Source organism: Amphibalanus amphitrite, unplaced genomic scaffold, assembly GCF_019059575.1.
Source record: "Amphibalanus amphitrite isolate SeventyFive unplaced genomic scaffold, NRLGWU_Aamphi_draft 001009F_arrow, whole genome shotgun sequence".
Taxonomy (NCBI): domain Eukaryota; kingdom Metazoa; phylum Arthropoda; class Thecostraca; order Balanomorpha; family Balanidae; genus Amphibalanus; species Amphibalanus amphitrite.
This window is the reverse complement of record NW_024882503.1, coordinates 27746-48781: the sequence shown is the minus strand read 5'-3', so window position 1 is coordinate 48781 and position 21036 is coordinate 27746. Positions and strand designations below refer to the sequence as shown.

Here is a 21036-nt window from a genome sequence, read left to right as displayed (position 1 = left end):
CCGAGTCAGACCCCGCGAGACGCCCCTCGCCATTCGATGACGAAAGATCGTAGATAAGACTCTCGGAGCTCGGCACGGGACTGTGCCGTTTCGCGGAGGGCCGATGCGGGAAGATCCCGCGCTGGTGGTCGGTCACCCGGCCCGAGGCCCGCTCGTGCCCCACAAGCCAATGTCGTGACGTGTGCGAAACGCTTCCCCCTGTGGCATGTCGAGTGTTGCGTGATGCGGTTATGGTGATGAGGGCGGCGATGATGTTGGGAGATATCGGTGAGTCGGCGCGGCACTCAGGCGTCGCCCTGAACCGGGGCGTCGCACCACTCCGCAAAGGTGTCGGGGCGTGTTCTATGTGGCACCTTCGTGTCAGGTGGCGCGAGTGATGTGTCAAGTGTGCTGGGCGTGCCGCAGCCCGAGTGTGCCGCTGTCGTGTGGTCTGAGCCCGCGGTGCCAGCCGTGCAGTCAGTGGCGCAGGGTGACTCAGTGCGCGGCCGGTGCGCCAGGTTCGCTGCCGAAGGTCGCAGACGGCGGTCGTTCCCAGAAGCCGGTCGTCAGTTAACCGAATGAAGACGGACGAGCCCGCCATGGCGTCATCAGCCCCCCTCCCCCTCCCGGACCCCGACCCCAGATGAAACCAACGCCGTGATGAATGACACCGTGTCTATATTTATCCGAACACGACCTCAATGATATACGTTCATTACACCATCAGATAACAAGGTTTAAAATAAACCATCCGGCGGCCGACCCGCGAGCGCCAGACGAACGCACCCTGGAAAAGTAACTCAACAGAAACACCAAATCAACGGTAAACCAATTAAAGCTAACTCGGCTCTGTCCTTTGACATCACATTATGAAAGCCACAATAGCATCACATGGAGACGCGTACACGGGAGGAATCACAGAAACAGGTATTCGCCAGCGCGCGGCCAGGTGGCCTGCGACGCATGCCCATTCGCGGCGCGGCCGAGAACCGTCGGCCTTCTCCGCTGAGAACCCACACGAGTCTCAACCGAGGCACAACACCGATCCTCAACGCAGCGCGCGCGACGGTTAAAAGCCTGAGTTTCCGCCAACGAGATAGCGTGGTGGTCTTCAGATCGAAATGCCTGACGTTCTTGGAAGTGTGTTCCTTGAGAAGGCGCAGGGTTCTCCGAGCCGGTCCACCGCGTTCTCTTCTCGCAGAGAGGCGCCGATCGCCACACAGCCACTCGTCAATGCCGCCAGAGCCGACCGGCAGGGCCACGGTAGCCGGCGGGGCTACATCACGGCCGGCTGTCGGTGCAGGTAGGGAGCCATGTCCAGCGAGGAGACGCCGCCTGAAACAGCAGAGAAACAACCGTCACAAACAGGTTCAGTCAACCGAAACACAAAACGCCATCGCTGCACATACAACGACGACGAACTGCATAAACTGCAAAGACCGAACGAATCGGGTAAAACAATCAAACATCTGCGACAGACGGCACAGGGGACCTTCCAATACACTCAGCACATAAGACAAACGACAAAAACTAAAACAAAGAGTGGCTCGGGATCGGTGTCACGCCGCCGCCGGCCAGAGCCGAGGACAAACACATGACGTGAGAGCGTCCGCGGGGAGTGGGGGCTGTTCGTGAGAACCCGCTCCACCGGCGGCGACCCCAAATAGACTTCCGGCGGCACAAATTGCCCGGTCGCCATCTGGAGTGGCCACAATCGCAATTGTGCGCGATTACATTTGTCAATGCCGGAGAATTACCCGTGCCCGGTAATGACCGGCCGGTCCGCTCGATTGCACCCGAAGGCCACCATTACCGGCGCTCACGCTCCACGTAATTCCGACGGCCGTAAAGAAATCGGTTCGGCTCACGGCGCTGCGCCAGCGTGCGCCGCTGAATGCCGCGCTGCGCCGGCCGGGCGGCAGTGCGCCACAAACAGCGCTGCCGCGCCGCCGCCGGCTCGGTTTACGACGAATGGCGCGGCTGAAAGGGCGGCGCGTCTCTGAGCGCGATGGATGCGCCGCCGGCCGCGCGGGGCGCCCGATAAATAGACGGAGCCGCTGATGGACGGCGCGCCGATGAATGGCGCTGCGCGGCTTTTGTGCCGCACGGCCGGCGGCTTATCCGACGCGGCATGACGGAGCGCAGCCAAAGGCGGAGCGCCGTAAACAGCGCAGCGCAGACGAAAGGCGCGCAGAGACCAGGCGACGATGGATGCGAAGAAGAGGATCAGCTGGCCAGGCGAAGAGGAAAGAAACCCGGAGAGCCAGCGGTGAAAAAGAGGCGGAGTGTCCGGTAGAAGGGTGGGGAGTGATCTCGCGCAGAGGGCGGAGGAAGAGCGCCACACCCCGCGCGCTATTCATCGTCGTCGGCGCGCCACCGCGGGGCCCTTCGACAATCGATGGCTGGCCATTAATGAATCCTTTGATGGCGCGCGGCCATCAGAGCCAGGTGATGAATCACGAACCAAGGGCGGCCGGGCACAATGAGCGGCCCCACCCGCGTCCATCGGTCGCCTGCGGTGGGAACAACCACCCCCGGACACAACAGCCCACACAAAATCGCATCAGTCCGCACAGCGGCGGAGCGGCAAGTTTCCGCTCCCTGTCCGGAAAGTCGTTCGTCGTTTTCTGCAGAAAGCGTTTTCCACACATCATATATCAAAGTTTCATGTGGGAGTTTTAAGGTCAAACAAAGGTCGCGCGCCGACAGCGGGCCGGAGGTGACAAAGTCTCAGCGTCGCGGCCGGTTCAGGTCAACCGGAAGTGGAGTTTTTCCATCTTCCTGGAAGCACAATTCCAAAATCCGGAAACGGAGAAACGAACTTCCTCTGCGCTAGTCGCTGAGCTGAGTGGGGCGGAAGCTCGCCGCCCGCCGCGGCAGACGCGATTTGTCTCAGCTTTTCCGTCCCTCGGCGGCGCCGGTGTGGGCCGTGTCGGCCGGGGGAGGGGGGGGGGGGCGGCGACGGACGCGTTGTTTGCTCAGTCGGACGCCCGGTTGCGCTGACGGCCCGGGGCGCTGTTTGGAGACGACTATCACCTCCGAGAGCCGACAGACAGGGCAGAGCACGGAGCCACCTCCTCCGGCGCTCTGTCCCGTGCTCGTGACTGCCAGCCGTTAGCAGCAAACGGCGCCGTTTCCGACTGAGGCTGCTATATTGCGCCCGGTCACCACCCTACATGACGTCATCTACACCGAAAACAGCTGCTGTCACGTCAGTGACGTCACCTGTATCACATGCAGGAGCTGGGATCGCCATCACCGATTTCCAGAACTCATTTGCATGTGATTGACATAAATAGAATCACATCACCCGCATGCCAGCGAGTCGTCCGTCACCCACATTGGCTGGATATTCATAAATGCGCCGGTATCGCCGTCCGGCTTCCGACATCAATGAATTGCGTAGCTGCGAAAGTCGGCGGCCGTATTTTTACTGCCGGTGAAGTGCCGCCGGCAGCTGCGTCCAAACACAATCCGACGTCTGTTTATGGAGCTCCGTGTATGCGGGCGGAGGGCTGCGGGCATCGTGAAAGCCGCCACCGCCACCGCCACCGCCGTGCCGTCGGCAGCGATGATGGTGGCGGCGGTGACGACTGTGCGAAAACCGCCGGCGTCGACAGCCTAAATTGAGGGACGATCTGAGTGCCGCCCAATGGCAGCCTGCCGGCCATAAAACAGGTAAATTGCCCCACTTTACGGCGCTCTTAATTACAGACGCAGCGATAACGAGGCGTTTTTAGGGCGCCAGAAGGCGGGCGATGGTCCGGCCGACGGAGGTATTTTCTCATCAAATGATACAGGCTGCAGCATAAAACACGTGGCAGTTGGAGCGGCAGTGCTCCACCCTATCTCGCCACGTATCACGGCACGTAGGGCCCACGGCGCGCCACGTGGCGCCGGGCCCGCCGTGCGCTCGCAGACTAATCACGCTAAATATTGACACAGCCGCCGTGTTTGCAGTCATTAATGCCCGGCCGGTTCCAATCGGGCGCGCCGGCCCCGGCCGCGCTCTTAGCGAGGCGCTAGCAGTGTTTGCTGAGCGTTTCACTGCGGTCGCCGGTCGCGGAGTCCACTTCCTCCCAGTGACTCAGAGCGGTGGCAGTCGCGGGCACGCCCCGCCAGCGCTGTGCTTGGCATCACAAGGGCACCGCGACCCGCCGCGGTGCTACCGTCAGCGACATCAGTGACGTGACATCAGTGACGGTAGAACGCGGACGTGACGTGAGTGAGGCGACGTCGCGGCACGGCCGCGCCCGGCGGTCCCGGACGTGCCGCCCCAGATACCGGGCGTCGTCGTTCAATACCGGACGACATGCCGTGTCGGAGCCGTCGGCCCGTCGGGAGCGGCGGCGTCTCACCTCGACCCGCTGGCGGTCCCCGGAGAGGCCACGTCAGGCCCACTCCGGAGGTCATATCTCTGGGAGAGCACAACTGAGCCCCCTGCACGCCACCCGCCCACCAAAGTGCCTGTCACTCAGGCCGGGCCGGCGCAACAGCGGCCATACATCACAAGGGGACGCTGTGCCCGGCCGGCCGGCGATAAACGAGCCGACATCGCACAGCGCCGCCCGCCGACACGAAATTAACGAAAGGCGCCGTAAAAGTAACGACACATGAACGTCATTACGGCATAAGGCGTCATCTGGCAGCGTGCTGGGTCTGGCAGTTTCAATGGCGGCTAAGCGGACAGACGGGGGGCGGGGCTGTCGGGACGACAAAGGGACGGTCTGTGTCGCTGCGCCGCCAAGTGTCACCCTCAGAGGAGGGGATCACTGGGGGAGGGAGGTGGGTAATGAGGGGGCACAGCGGATCAGTTGGGGTAATGTTCGCCCGGCCCGACCTGACACCTCATTATCCCTGCGGAGTCGGTCGTTCCCAGGCGGCGCGGCGGGGGGTGGGGAGCTAATCCCCCGGTCCCCACCCCTCCCCGCCGGGAGTGTGTCACCCGAGCCGCTCCGCCCTCCCGACCCTCCCCTCCCCTCCCGCCCGCCTGTCAGCTGTCCGATCAGGTGACGGTTTTTGCGGTCGGCTTAGGTTCCGACCTCCCCTCCCACCCCGCCCCCTCCCCCACACGTCAGGTGGGAGCCGCTGCTGCACGCTGCAGTAGGAGGGAGGGAGGGAGGGGAGGGGTGGAAAACGTAACACAGGTAGCCGGTGGTTTTTGCCTGCTGGATGGACGAGGAAGCTGTCTGCCCTGGCCGACCCACGACTGCCGCTCGCGAAAATGGCGCCGATCGATGGCACCACAGAGCCTCTGCGAGAATACGGCGTCAGAACTGGCGAACTAAAACGGAACTAAAAGTGCTCCCGGGCTGCTCATTTCAGGAAAAGTTTCCCTCGCATTCACAAAAGTTCTTATTCGGGTACAAAGGCCGGCGGCGCAAAGACGTCGCCTTGTCTGACCCAAATCCATTCGAGGAAAAAGCCGCAAAGCCTCGCTGGTCGGCATTTCGGCGGCACTGCGACGGTGGCGAAAACGACTCAGTCACTGCGTCAAAAATGAAAACGACTTACAGCGGCGACGACGGATGTTCGTTCCATCTATCCCTGCGCCACGTCATCAAGCGCTGCATTCGCCACACTCAGCCGTCTGAATACGACAGAAATAGCCGGCCGGGCGGCTAGCGGAATGAATGAGCGGTCCTCCCCAGCTGATAGCTACCAGCCTGAATATTGTCAGCTGTTCGCTCCCCTCCCCGTTCCGGCAGTCCAGAGGGGAGGGCGGGAGCGAGGTCTGTCATCCATCAAACCGGTCGGCATTGGCACCGCTCGGTGTGGGAAGCGGGGGAGGGGAGGGGACGAGTGAGGGACGGTCCCTCGATCAGACGAGCTGAGGCGCCCGTCCGCTCCGGTCGAGTCTGATTGGCGTGTCGCTGTCGCCATATTGACACTGTGACATGCTATCGATCGAGGAAGCTCGTTTGGCTCCGCGCCACGCCCGCATCTGGAGGCTCCCGGGGAGGGGGCTCCCGCGGCGCCCACCGGGAGGCCTCCCACCGGCCTCCCCTTCCTCCCGCCACGGGAGGCCAGCCGCGGGTGGGCGCCGGCCCGATTCAATAGTGCTCCTTCTTCATTTGGCCCCTAATGGCATTTGTCACGAAGTTGGACCATTAATTTGGTGCGCCGGCGCCGGCAGCGGCTCTGGCGGCTCTGATGCATCTGGCAGCCAGCACGGCACGGAGGCACGGCACGGAGGTACGACACGGAACGGGCACAGCAGGCACGGCCGACAGGGTGCACGCCGAGCGCGCCGCGGCGCCGGCCCGCCTGTCGGTGCTGTCGGTTCCGAGCCGACAGGCACGCCGCCCCGCCTGGCGGCATTCCGCCCCGCCTGGCCCCCTCAATGGCGGGACGGCCGTAATTGGATGGATCTCGGTTAAAAGCACGTTTTATGTATGCAATTAAGCGGCTTTCGGTCGGGCCGCACGGTAATCTGGCTGATCTAAAGCGCCGTCCGCCGTCCGCGCTCGATAGCATGATAAATTTCCGGCCCGGCCGAGGGAGACGGTACGCCCGCCGGCGCGGAGCTGATTAACGACCTGGGTCGACGCGCCGTATCAATACCCATCCCGGCCCGGACAGATGCTTCAATATCCGCGCACGATGCGCCGGGAAAAGACCAGGGTATATGACACACCAGCCGGGAAAAGGCGAGAGTGTGTCACCCGAGCTCATAAAGCCACCTCATATGCTCTGAGATCATTTGTTCCATTCAGACAGATACGCCGGGTTCCAGGAAAATTGTAGAGGTCACTGGGGAATATCCACTGAACTGATCCTCGGCGCTGCCAAAATAAATAACAAAAGGAATGAAAATAATGAAATTGAAACCAACTACTCGACATGTTGTCAGCTAACAGCCGTAATAACGCCTACAGGAGAACGCCATTGCGCCATCAGACACCTACATCAAAACGGCATCTCAATATAGCAGTCAGCACTCTTTTCGCAATAACGCAAAAAGGCGTAGAGCCGTAGAACGTCTCAGCACACGAAGTCACAGAGCACGCCTTGGTCCAGCACTCAGTTCCTCTCAGCACGTCTCAGTTCAGCACGTCCCAGCACGGCCCAGTACGCCGCTGGGAGCCAGTGACATCGAGAGTGAGAGCGACAGAACGTCCGGGACAGAGCAGCGGAGCACTGGGGACAGAGCGACGGGGCTCGGTCGGCCAAGGCCGGCCAGCAGCGGTGCAGCCGTCCAGCGGCCCAGCGAGCGGCAGACAGACTGGCGCCGCTTCCTGCACCGCCGCCGCCGCCGCCGCCGCGGATGGCGGACTGGTCTGATGGGTGCACCGCGTGCAATATTGCACAGAGATATCAGCCATACGGTACGGCAAAAAGGGAACAGAAGCTGATGCAAACGGGAAGTGGGAGGCGGAGCTCTGATGATCATTGATCGGGTTGGTGAATCGAGTTCGGTGAAAATGACACTCGGAGATAGCGAAGGCGGATCATCGCTCGCGCCTGAAAGGTCGAAATGGCTGAGCATTAGATGGTTTCCGCCTCGGCGGCGGCTCTTCAGAGGTGAACAGGTGCGCGGTTTGGGCGGAGTGGCAGCCGCCGCGCCGCCGGAGAGGCTCGACCGAGCGGCTGTCGGACGGGCACCGGCAGCTGACACGCAAGTCGGGCGGAGTTCGGATTAGAGCGTCTCCTCCCGCCGGAGTTGGCCTGTCGGGCCGTCACTCAGCCTGCCAGTGTTCCCTCCCAGCCCAACTACCGTCCGCCATCAGACTCTCTCCGCCCTCACTCCCTCTCTCCCACAGCGGGGCACTCTACCTCTCTCCCACGCCGGTCAGATTTATCAGAGCAGCAACTCAGCAGGATTTACTGGCAGTTAAACCCAGTGACCAGCGTCAAAGATGATTCACGGCAATCGTGCCGCCGTATTTAAATGAGGTAATCACTGTCCGGTGTCGTCATTGTGACGTCACGTAATGGAGCGTCCCGGCGGCTACCGTGCGCCGCCGGATCCCGGTGCTCGGCTCCGGAGTCCGGACGGACGGGCCCACCCAGCGGCGTTTGTTGATGCTCCGGGGCGGCGGAGGGACGGCGGAGGCCGCAGGGTGGTCCCGACACCGTCTGATGGACACAGCGGGCTGTCTCAGACACCCGGACAGCTACGGAGAGGGCGACCAGCCACCCAGGTGGAGCGGATCTCGGAGCACTCGGCGGCGCCGACACCTCGCCCGGATAGCCGGCCGGTGCAGGCGGGCGGGCGGGCCGTCTAAATAGGAGCTGGGGTCTCTTTCGAACGGCACTTTTAGCTCAATGTCGCCGGATGCTCTTTTAGGCACAAATCCGTTCGATCAAGTTCATCATCGGGTCTGATGAGTAGAGTTCCAGCGCCCATCGAACCGCCAGGGTTCGACCGACCATCGAACCGGTCGATTCGACCCGAGATGTCAGGGGGTCGCATCGAATCTGAGCGCCAGCGCCGCATCGAAAACCGATCGGGCGGCAGCGCTCGGACGGCGACCGTCCGGTGGCATGGTCCAACTCATCACGGCCGACATTAAAGAGAACAGCCATCTGCCGAGCGATCGAACACGACCCGGCCATTCGTGGGGGCGCACGGCGCACCGCCATCCCGTCCGGGGCCGATTGACGACCGCCGTCTGACGAACGTCGTACCGACCCACCCCGAGTAACGACACGTCTGGGCTGTACGACACCGAACTGCGGGCCATCGTACCCCAACGACCCCGAAACGGCCCCGCGATGGGCCGTTTTCATCAACCGGAGCGCAGTTCATCACGACGCGGCGGCTGACTACTTTCGGTGCGGGTAATGTTTTTCCGCGGAGTGTTCCATCAGTCAGGTGGCTCTAAAGCTGTTGTTCAGCCCGAGGTCATAATTAGAGTTGGTAGAAGATAGGGATGCCGCTTGGGGCCGCAATTTCAGGCTGGAAGCCATTTTCATTACCGATCGCGTCCCACGGTGCGCCCTGCGGAGGCAACTCATTACACCGCCCGACAGGAAATCGAAACCACATGACGGATTTAATCCGGCCCACACAATCCCAGCTTACAGCAGAACACCATTATCGATGAATATGAAGTACCGCACAGGCAGACGGTAAAGTAAAACGGATGGTCACAGACAAAAAGACACTGCACAACACACAGGAGACTAGCGTCTAACGGATGATTGATGGTCTAGGCAAAGGAAGCAGGTGCTGCAATGACGTCAGTACAGAGTTTTGCAGTGGTGTTATAAATAGCGGGACCGCTGCCGCACCCCGTCCGCTGTGCAACTATAAGTGGAAAAATAATGCGGGCCGTGAGCCGCGAGGTCATGAAGGTTAAGGCGGGTCTGCAAATGTCACGGCAATTAACTAGCTCGAGGCAATTTGCAACACTTGTGCTGCCGCCTGCACTGGCAATATGTTGAGCGGACGCTTTCATGTGACGTTAACGATCTAGAGAGCGAGCCAGTCTTCCTCAAAGGAAGACCAGCTGTTAGTGCTGGGCCTGATACGGATGATTTCATCCAGAAATTAAATATGTTTTACAAAAATAAATGCAGACTCACTTCAGAAATTCACAAGAAAATGACTTTGTCTCGAGAAAAACAGTCTGAACTTTAACGAAGACAGCGCTTCAGGGATGCAGGGTGCACACAAAGTAATAAACCTTACAGGACACTGCCAGAAAATATAAATCACCTAGACGACCTAAAATACACCACCCAAGTCCCGAGTCAATTCCTCACCTGGCCAGTAGCTGACTCGGAGTCGTTTGGCGGCGGTCGCGGCGGCGTGTTCGGCCGCCGTCGCTGCCTCCACCCGCCGCTTCCGCTTGGCCAGCACATCGCGCACCTGGGCTTCACTGCGGACTACCTGCGGCTGCCGGCCGGCGGCGGCCCACTCACTGGGCTCCAGCTCGACACTGGAGTAGCCGCTGTCCGAGTCACAGCTCACTGTCGGCGTGACGAACGCCGCTGCCGTGCAGCCCAGCGCCGCCTCCCGCCGCTGCTGCCGCTCCACCATACAGTTGTAGCGCGGCTGCTGCGCCAGCTGCTGCTGCTGCTGCTGCTGCTGCTGCGCCTGCTGCTGCGCCTGCTGCTGCTGCTGCTGCTGCTGCTGGGCGGCCAGCTGACGCTGCGCCGCCTGGTGCTGCTGCAGGAGGTGGTGCTGGTGCTGGTGCACCGGCTGAGGGAACGGCCGCGGCCAGTGGTGCCGCGGCGCCTCCGGCTTCTGGAAGGTTTGGTGCACATTCGCCGTGGAGGACACTGACGCCGCGGGTGCCACTGAGACCGCCGGAGCTGCCGGCACCGCCGCGGCGGCGGCGGCAGCGGCGGCCTCGCCCTGCCCTCCGTGCGGCATCCTCCTGCCGTAGAAGTTGCAGAGCTGGCACGCGCAGCCGGCGCCGAGGGTGCGCCGATGCCGCAGGTGCTCAAAGTACTGCGGGTGCACCATCAGCAGCGGCTCACTGTTGTCCGGAGGGTAGGCCGCCTTGGGCAGGTCGTACTCGACGGTCGTGTCCACGAACAGCGGCTGGCTGAGGTCCTTGACGTCCGAGCTGCTGCTGACCCGGTGGGACCGCAGCGGCGCCGAGCACGGCACAGAGCACGGCGGGCACGGCGCGGCGCGCACGGCCGGCCGGCTCCCCGGGTACAGGCTGGTCTGCAGGGGACCCGCAGAGGTCGGCTCGGGACGCAGACGGGCCCAGTAGTCGTTGGCCGGCTCCAGCACTGTCTGCTCAACGGGCGCACCTCGCTGGCACATTGAAGGCTCGCCGAACGCCAGTGACATCTGAGGAACATGCAGATCGGGTACCATGGCGACACTGCACACCGGAGCAGGGTGCATTCAGGCGCGCGACAACACCACTCTCATCACCGCCGACACGGAGCTCTCAGCAGTGGCGGCGGAGCCACAGTCGGAGAACCTCACACTCTGGCGTCCGCTCGCCGTCTGCCGGTCGGTGCGAGGCGGCAGCGTCAGCTGATGGCTTCCCGTCGCCGCCGCCAGGGGCGCTGCGGTCGCGGACGGTTATTTAACTGACAGGATTCCGATCATAGCTAAAGCTTCATGAGGCGGTCGGTCCGCCGCCGCCGGCTGACGGTGATTCGACGTTTCCGGTGCCGTCGGGAACGATGCGACGCGACAGGCGACGGCAGCCAGCGGCCACGCCCTGGGCGCCGTCCACAACGGCGGCACCGCGCGCGTCGGTCAGTCATTTATTCGTCCCAGACAACAGTGCGACGAACAGTATCGACCTCGTTACATTCCTGGGCTAATCGGAACACCAGACCGTCCTCTGGGCCCCCGCTGACAACAGATGGCCCCCCCACTGACCTCTTGGCCGCGCCGCCAGGGGCTGCCTTTTTTTGGCAGTGTGTAATTATCGAATCGATTGCACGCCTGTTTATTTTCCATTCCTTGGTGAAATACATCGACGGTCCTGCGGGTCGTTTCAAATATTTATTCGGCGCTAGGAAAATAAGCGTGGCCGTCCGTTCAGCCGAGGCCTGCGGGCTCGACAGGAACACAGTCCAGGCTGCGTGTAGGGGCGGGGCCGCCGCGCCCGCCGCGGCCGCCGCGGCCCAGAGGTCAACGAGGTCACACGGGAGGTCACAGAGGTCAGACGAGCTGGCCTGGTGCTCGGCCGGGTCGGTCAGACAGTCGGCCGCCGGCTGGTGCAGTTTTTGTGCCAGAGACGTAAATGGATATTGATTGTAAGTGCATGCTATCAGAAAATGTCTGTCGGCCAGGTGGTTGTTACGGACGCCCGACTAATTTCATTTGCATTTAATCGATAATACGAGTGGCATCTATCATGGTGTTCTTCGAGCCTGTATGAATTATCATTTTTGTAAGCCTCGTCAACGGTGTCATAAATCGTCCGCCTAATCACAGTCATCAGTTTAACACGATGCATGAATGTATCCTGTTCACAGTGCTCAGGCTGACCATTCCCTTCCCATGTTCAATATTTTGAAAATGCACATCCGTTGAGCTCTTGCCAAACCACAGTACAACACTTAAGAGAGCTTATTCCTCTACATTCATCTGAATTAAGTTTCTCTGGCATTTTGAACAATGGTGCACTGAGTGCCTGTCTCATTTCAAGTCTGAATGAAGCCGTTTATTCTAGGCAAGAAATAACATATTGACATCTAATATATGTAAATAACTATGAGATTGTTTGGCTTTATTGTTGCAACGGTACCAACTCTGGGCAGTGGGCACAGTCCGGCTTTTGCTTCTATAATTCATATAACTTCTCCCGAGCCCGTCTGCGCCCACTGGGCCCTCTCCGGTCCCACTTCCGTCAGAAATGCCATACCCAGAGCGGCCGGTAGCAGTGCCACGTCAGGAAAACAAGCGCTGGCGCAGTTCCAGCAGAGTTATGATGACGCCCCCATCTTGATCGGGCCGCTTGTTTACTCGGCCGAACGGGCTCTATTTTCGCCGCCGGCTGAAAGTCTGTCGTTTTTTTCCGGAATTATTTATTCGGCTCGATTGTGATCGTGAGAGCGACGACTGAGGGGCGGCGGGAAGCGGCGCAGAGCGCGCCGTGATAGCCGCCCTAATTGCCGCCAGTCACGTGACCGGCCCTTAATGAACTCGATGCCGGTGGAAGCCGGGCTCTATGTACAAAAGATGAGAATACAAAGATCCACATCCACATCCACACTATCAGTACCTATACTTGGGACAAAGGAGTGCAGTTGCCAGTTAGGAAAAATAAGTTTCCGATTGCCAAAAAATAAAGCCATATTATTTCAGGGGATGTTAATGTCATTCATAGACCCGGGAACAGGGGGGGCAGCGGGGGCGCTTGCCCCCCCAACTTGAGAGCCGAGGGGGCGGCGCCCCCTCAACATTGAGGCAGCGAGAAAAGATCTTTCCTCCCTTTTCCGGACTTTTTTCCTTCTTGTTTCCTTCATACATACATCTACGCATCAACACATGGCATTTTCCTTGTCATCTGAATGGTTTCAGCTGATACAGTAGGTATCGATTTGACAACATCTGCTATTGACTATTGTCATCCCGCTTTGATTTGGGCCTCAGGCCTGATCGTGGCCATAAGTTTGGCAGGCCAGATTTTATACTGCACCAGCTTGAGTCAACTTTGAGAAATACATAACGTACAACGGTGGTAAAATCGTTGCTATTATACAGGGTCTTTCATAATGAATGTTACTTTTGAACATTTAATTAGGAGCTCTTAATTTATCAATTGCGCGCGAATTTTATTTGTGTATTGTTGCAAATTGAATAGGGTTTTGTCCCAAAAAAATAAAAAATACACAACGCAAATTTTCCTTCACGCAAAAGCAGAGCATGTCGACACCACCAAAACGCATTACGGATTACGGTAGACGGACAAGTCTTCATCCATTGGCGTTCCCCTGGGTCAACACTGAATGGGGTGGTTAACCTTTAGGCTGCTCAAGGAATGCTTCTGGCCTCAGGTCAGGCACAGGGTCCGAAGAGACGGCCTGTGGTTCCAGCAGGATGGTGCCACAGTGCACACCACGGCAGCTGTGCGCCAGAAGCTGATCGAAAATTTCCAAGAGCGCGTTATCAGCCGCCTCACCGAGCGACTATGGCCACCACGGAGCTCTGAACTCTCCCCGCTGTACTACTAGTTATGGGGGGTCGCATTGGCAGATCTGAGACAAAACCCTCCTGCGACCATCCACTGCGAACAACAGTGGGAAGGTTTGCTGGAAGCCTGAACCCAGGCGTTGTGAGGCGCGGGGTGCGACACCTTCGTCAGAGGGCCGAAACGTGTGCCTTAAGAAAAGGCGATACTGTGGAAAATCCCCGAGGAGCATTAAAATGAAAGTTATGTGTGCAAAAACGCTAATGTGTTTCTGTTTCATGTGATGGTACATATGACATGAGGAATATATATGTCCTGAGAAATAGCTCCTTTAAAAGTAACATTCATTATGAAAGACCCTGTAGGTATAACACAGTTTACCCGCTCCGGATGTGATGGAGGGGTGTGGGGCAATGGGTGCACTGACGTGGCGCCCTCGGAGGGCCGGTATGGGATTAAAGCTCAGCGACACTAAGGGCTTGTGTGGTGCCTTCGGTTATCGGTAGCACCCTCAGAATCACCGGCGTAGGGCCCTCAGAGCCGCCGGTAAGGGGCCTTTAGAGGCACTGGTGTGGGGCCGCCATGCAGGTGCCGGTGTGGGCGCTCAGATGTGCTAGTGTGATTCTCTCAGAGGCGCCGATGAGGGTCCTTACAAGTTACAGGCGTTGCTGTGGATCCTCATAGACGGTGGTGTGGGGCCGTTACAGACGGGTGTGGGGCCTTTAGTGCTGCTGACGCGAACTCTCTACAAGCCGGCAGGGAGTCTCAGTGACCGGCAAGGGGACCTTACGCCGGCAGAAGAAGTCCTGTGGGGTCCTTAGAGACAGGCCCTCATAGGCGCCGACGAGGGCCCCACAGTTGCCGTTATGGGGCCCTCAGAAAATTAAGTGTGGGACCATCACAGGCGGGAAATGCCCCTAGAACTGGCACCTCATAGGCCGGTAAGACCTCTCAGAGGCCAGTAACGGGCCTTTGGAGATCACCGAGGTGTCCTTAAAAGCCGCAAGAGGCCCTCAGACGCCGGCGTCGGACCCTTATGGAGATCTTAGTGTGGCTATTTAGGGCCCATGAGGTGCTCTGACGAGCCCCATGGGGCCCTTCTGAGTAGAAATATGGCCATCGTTAACCCTCAGCGGTCAAATGGCGCCGCAGGGCCCCTCGGACACGAGAGTCCCCTTTATCCCGATGGGGGGGGGGGGTACGTGTCCCCTTAAACCCCTAGCTACGCCACTGTTTCATATGCATCATGTCAGGTATTTTAGGCTCGCCCCCCCAACTTGAAAATCGTTCCCGGGCCCCTGATGTCATTTTAAACGAATAGCTACTGATTGGCCTAAAAAAATTGATCAAGTGTCGTTATAAGTTGGCTGAAACAAAGTCGTTAAAATAAAGTTAAAAAGTGTCAACATTTTTTTTCACTGACTGACACAGACCAATATTTTCTCTGTGTACCTGCAGTTGCTTCTAGCTCCCCATTCCTATCACAACGAAAACCGCGGTCATAAAACAGCATCGAAACTAACCGAAAAATCATAGGGTCGTCAGATCGTCGACATGCCGACGAGCCGATATCACGGACCCTGCTGTATCCTGTTTATCTGTCTGGTCCGCCGGAGGACCGCGCCACGGACCATTGGTCTCAGCCAGAGGGAGGATGGGGGGAGGCGGTCCGCTCTCCCCGGACCAGCAGTTCTCAGAACGTCTCCGAAGAGTTAGCGAGCTCCACGCCGCGCTCCCTGCACGTTTGATAAACGGAGCAAGTTTGGTGGGAAAAGTTGGAAGATGCTCGTTTGGAGGGGAGCTCGTTACGAACTTGGTTAACGGAGAACTGGCCGGGCGGGAGTGGAAACGGGCTCGAGAGCCGGCCGCCACGACCGTTGCATTAGATTAATTCATTTCTTTGTACGTGGTCATAACAAGAGAAAGAATCGAAAGGGTTACGTCGTGAATCGTGAGCCAATCTTATGGAAGAACATTGTCGAAATTGTCAGATATAATCAGACACTGAGGCTTATTTGAGTCGTGAATGTCAATTAAAATAATTACGCCATTGTGTAAAGGCTATCACCGCGAACTTATGAGTTTTGTGTGAATATATTTGGGATGAAATTGTGCATATTACTTGAGAGACTTTCAAGCCTGTAAATGGCATTGTTGAACACATGTTTTTGTCAATTTTAATGACGCTGTGGCGGAGCAAATCCGGGACCAGTGTCCACTATACAGCTCTTACGCAGTTCCTAAGGCGGGCGTGGAATGTGCACTGTCAGTTTATCGTTTTCAGTTGCGGTTTTTCCAACTCGCTGAGCTCGACTGCTTTATTCGTGTAGAACTGCATAACTTCAATGGAACCTTGCAACAGAGCACTGTTTGGAGCACAGGCAACTTTTGATTAAATACGCACGTTGCTACTAAAAAAAAAACGCTGTTTCTCAGCCGGCTCTAATATTGCTGCTCTGTGAAAAAGCTAAGATCATGTCAGTTACCTGTTTTACTCGGCCCTCGTTTCTTGAGCCTGGCTTTCCCAGACAGGTGCTGGTGCCTTAGAGCGAGTGGCGGAATTTTCTTTGGCTCTGGCTAGTGACTGCAGCAGCACAGTCGATTGTTTGTGACGCAACAGCTGCGGCATTGTGTGAAAATGTCCAGCAGCTTCTAAGAACGGTTATCGAAACTATCAATACGGCGAACTAATCCACACGCCAATTATCTCAGCCAGCTGCTAGATGTGGCGCACATGCGTTCATCAGATGTTGGTGACCTTTTTTATCTTTCCACAGGTAAATCTGTGATTAGGAAGGTGCGCGCAAAGATAGTGACACAATGCCTTTTCCGCGCAAATTCCAGTCTCTTCTGGGAGCGAGCTTGTCGGGGCTATATATGTCAATGTGGGAGTAACGAGTGAAAGTAATTTTCTATCAGGAATCAGTAGGTACAATCCGTGCGCAGTTTTGCTAGTGAATACTTATTATGTTTTTATCAATATTTGGCACACGCTTTGAGCCACACATAAATGAACAATAACACAGATAACATAAGCATTGCAAGCGTGGGAAGGCGGAAAAGAACGAGTGCAGCGTAATGGCATATCCCCGGAATATCAGCGCATTTTTATGCAACGGCAAGCAGACCCAGAATGAGTGCTCACAAAACTAAAGCCCCAGAAGCGGTACACGCAGCGTGGTTTCTCAGCAGTGCTTAATCCCAAGGTAAGCACAGGCTTTGCAGATTGTTGTGCAAGTACCTACGTTTCCTACCACTTTATATGCACTTACTGCTGAGTGCATGGTGTACGGCAAAACAAGCTTCATTATACCTTAGGTTCTAAACGCATGAGGTAAATGCATCCCGCTTTTTTGTTGCATTAACCAAAAACGACTTAACTCCCTAAAATAGTGCGAATGTAGCTGTAAATCTCAAGTATAATTTACTTCGACTAGGGGTGAATGTTTTATGGGGCTGGGACCCTGATCCTATCAAACCGAGCTGGCATCGAAGGGCGATTCTGAATAAGACGGTTTTTGTTGCATCTGTTCCGAATCTTTTTTTTGTCCCCTGATAAATGAGCAGCATCAAGTGTGAATTGCGGCCCTCTCTACAAAAAAGCTAGTAGAAAATGCGCAATGCTCATTTACTCGTTCAAGTATATGTATAGGAGATATCCGCCTTTTCTCTCAGTGACCGTGTTTTCTTCAGGCCAGAAATAATGAGATAACATGACCAAGGATTGAAAGAGCATCTATCAGAAATAGCAGAGTCCACCTGCCTGCCGACGGGTAGGTACTGAGCTGCGTGATTGGATATTGTTCATATGGTTCTGGTATGTAGCATGTCATTAATGTCAATATATATCCGACTTACGAATGCAGTGAGATCAAAACATGTTATGTCGAGGAATTTTTTTTGTTTGCACTACGTAATAGGATTGATCAACGCTTAATAAATCCTATAACAACAAGGTCGCGTCCCTAAATCATGACTTGATGTCCATCGAGTGGGACGAAGTGTTCACTGCAATGACCGTGCATGACAAATGGCAAGCTTTTCTGACTCATTTCCTACCCGTCCTAGATGACCATGCCCCTGACCATTAGAAACCCCACCGCTCCCCCCGTCTCAGCCTCCACCCGTGATATCATGGCCCAACGGCGCGCCGCACTACGACTGCACGGGCGGGAATCTACAGTTTATAAAGACCTGAATCGTTCATATCATATCATATCATATCATATATTTAGGAATACATCCATAAAATGGGTTTTCAGCGTTCCACGTCATGTAGCACAAGTAAAAGCATTTTCCTATCAATCCACATTTGCATCACCCTTTAAAAGGCATCTGCGATACACTTTTTAAAGACAGGAAGAGAAGACGCGTTTCTCGCACTCAGCGGTAGCCTATTCCACGCTCTCACCGCCCGATTGAAGAACGACCGACGGGCAAACTCTGTGCGGGCCCGCGGCACCTCCAGCTCGCCGTCACGTGTCGCTCTCGTTTCACGCACAGACACATCAGAGCGGTGGGTGATGCGTGAGCGGAGAAGCTCAGGGGCGCTCTCGACATGGTTCAGGTTGTACATGACGCACAGGTCACGCTCAGTTATCATGTCCTCGATCACCCGCCATCCAAGCTCTCGCAGTGTCCCGGAAATGTGTTCACGATAGCCAAGACCAGTGACAATGCGGGCGCCAAAATTCATACATCTCTGAAGTCTGTGCTTTTGGGTCTTTGTGCAGCTTCCCCACACGCACATGCAGTACTGCAGATGAGGGAATACCAGTGCCTCGACCAACAGCTGCTTTGTCTCACGCGGCACACGACGCTGCATTCTGGCCAGCCCTATCAGAACGCAGTAACATCGGCGAGTGATCGCAGCCACATGCTGCTCCCACGTCAGGCACGAGTCGATGTTGACGCCTAAGACCCTCGCCGACTGCACAGGCACGACTTGCGACTCGCCGAATTTGACGGTGAAGTTGACATTATCATTTTGGCGTGAGGATCTCAAGATAAGCAGTTCGGTCTTCGAAGGGTTTATCTTTAGCCTATTTTGCGTGAACCAGCAGAGAGCTACAGACAGGGTTTGTTCTACGCGGCATTTAAGCTCTGACAGGTTTCTTGGCGAGTCTGAATCTATAAACTGGGCATCGTCGGCGTACATAACAAGCCTCCCATGCGGCACGTGTTGTGACAAGTCATTGGAGAACACCAGGAACAACACTGGGCCCATTATGCTGCCCTGCACCACCCCATGCGTCACCGGCAGCTCAGCACCCGATCCACCTCTTACTGACTGCGTGCGGTCGGAAAGCCATGCACGGAACCACCGGTCATCAATACCGTACCACCCCAGCTTCTCCAAGAGGCGACCATGCTCGACGCTGTCAAACGCCTTGGAGGTTTGACGTTCAGTTCGTTCTGCCGTTCGCCGTGACCGGCGCAACGTGATTCAGCGGGAAATTAGTGAACGTGGCCCCAACAAGGTGTGGCAGGGAATCAAATCAGTCATAGCTGGTAAAAAAGAAAATAAAACAGTTCAACCCGATGTAACCGCTGACGAACTAAACTCATTTTTCGTGTCCGTCGGCCCCCGTATTGCTACCGAGATCCGAAACCAAAACACAGGTACCTATACTTACGCACGGCTCCCACGCGTCGGCGCATGCGGTTTCCAGCCCAGGCCTATCTCACTCGGTGAGCTCGAATGCACGGTTTTCAGTATGCGGAACTCAGCCGCCTGCGGAGCGGACGGTGTGTGCATCCGCATGCTAAAAACCAGTTTCTTGGCTATTGGCAGCGTCATACAGCACATCATAAACACCTGCATCTCGAAATCTGACATCCCCGAGCAATGGAAGCATTCCATAGTCCATCCCATTTTCAAATCCGGAAACCCATCTGACCCCAGCAACTTTCGACCCATTTCTCTAGTACCAGTTATCATGAAAGTTGTTGAACGAGTCATCCAGCAGCAGCTACAACACTATCTCTCTCAAAATCACCTTTTGGCACCTAGTCAGCATGGCTTTCGACCCCAACACTCAACTGAAACAGCACTTTTGTCCGTCACCGACCGCATCCTAGCTGCCACGGACAGGGGAGACATATCTTTCCTATGCCTTATCGATCTCAGCAAATGTTTCGATGTCATAGATCATAAACTCCTTCTCGACAAACTCGCACTGTACGGCATCGAAACTCCTTGGTTTAAAGCATATCTAAAAGGTCACACACAAAGCGTTTCAATGACCGATGGACTCCAGCGCAGGGTTCTGTCACGACCACTCCCTAACACTATGGGCGTGTTTCAAGGCTCGGCCATGGGTCCTCTTTTATTCACGATCTTCTCAAACGATTTGGCGCTTCACGCCGACGACGCATGCGTTTTCCAATATGCAGAATGCAGATGATACCCAGCTTCTAGTGAGTGGCCCAAAAAACAATGTAAGTGGCCTTATCTCGCGCATGGAGGCCTCACTAGAAGCACTGAACAAATGGTTCCACTCTAACGCCCTGAAGGTCAACGCGAGCAAAACGCAACTCATGATATTCGGCAGCCGTCAAAATCTAAAACACTTGCCCCCAGTCGTCGTATCGTTTCGTGACACGGAGCTGGAACCATGTGCGCAGGCAGGAAACCTCGGCGTGGTGTTTGACAGCTGTCTGACCTGGGAAGCCCATGTATCTGAGCTCAGCCGGAGGTGTATGGGTCTGCTCATCGGCCTCTCCCATGTGCGGCACTGTCTTCCCGATGGGGTCATCAAAACCATTGTCACATCTCTAGTCATCTCCCGAGTAAATTACTGCCTCTCAGTTTACGGAAATGGTACAAAAAAGAACCTGAATCGACTCCAAAAGATCTTGAACTTCGCTACTCGAGTTATTTTTGGCCGTCGCAAATTCGACCACGTCACTGACCTGCGCGAGAAACTCAACTGGATGCCGCCCGAATACAAACTTCAAACCATGGCCACTGCACGTAAGGCGATACACTACGGCGAACCGGTAGCACTTGCCTCTATGTTTGCCAAAAACCGGGACTCCTCAACCAGGAATAGAAATACACGTCAGGATAACCTTCTCCAGCTCCAGCGTCCCAGACTAGAAACCGGTAAGCGGCGTTTCAGTTACCGTGCCGCCGAGCTCCTAAACGACCTACCTCCCGACCTCTCACAGCTGCCACCCTCTAAATTCGCACGCGCTGTCAAGTCTCTGTGGAAAAACGATAGACCTTCGTGATGGCCTGAATTAGGCACTCGTCTTGTATGTATATAAGTACATACCTACACGGTATGTTAGAAATCGTAGCATATAGAGTCTTCCTGTGTGTGCGTGTATGTGTGTATGTGTGTGTGTGTTGTTGTTCGACTGGTCTCTGTTCCTGCATGCTTATACCCGACTCAGACTCTGGGCAGTAATCGCCACGCCATGTGTGGATCGCCCATGATCGTAAATACAATACAATACAATACAATATATATGACCTTTTAATAAATAAGTA

The 21036-nt window shown here is 56.3% G+C and overlaps 1 protein-coding gene across 1 annotated transcript; it reads right to left on the bottom strand.

The window, feature by feature from the left end:
• Positions 1-637: 637 nt before the first annotated feature.
• On the bottom strand, positions 638-11776 carry LOC122369134 (histone-lysine N-methyltransferase 2D-like). Its single transcript, XM_043343590.1, has 2 exons — positions 9691-11776; positions 638-1314 (listed from the first exon to the last, which is right to left on the bottom strand). Exons 1-2 carry the CDS (start codon positions 10787-10789, stop codon positions 1256-1258), a joined length of 1158 nt encoding a protein of 385 aa, XP_043199525.1. The 5' UTR covers positions 10790-11776; the 3' UTR covers positions 638-1255.
• Positions 11777-21036: the final 9260 nt, after the last annotated feature.

Excerpts from the sequence above, each read along its gene's own strand:
- LOC122369134 (XM_043343590.1), bottom strand. The coding sequence starts at position 10,789 with ATGCACCCTGCTCCGGTGTGCAGTGTCGCCATGGTACCCGATCTGCAT. Across the intron at positions 1,315-9,690 it reads CCGAGTCAGCTACTGGCCAG|GCGGCGTCTCCTCGCTGGAC; the intron begins GTGAGGAATTGA and ends CTGCTGTTTCAG.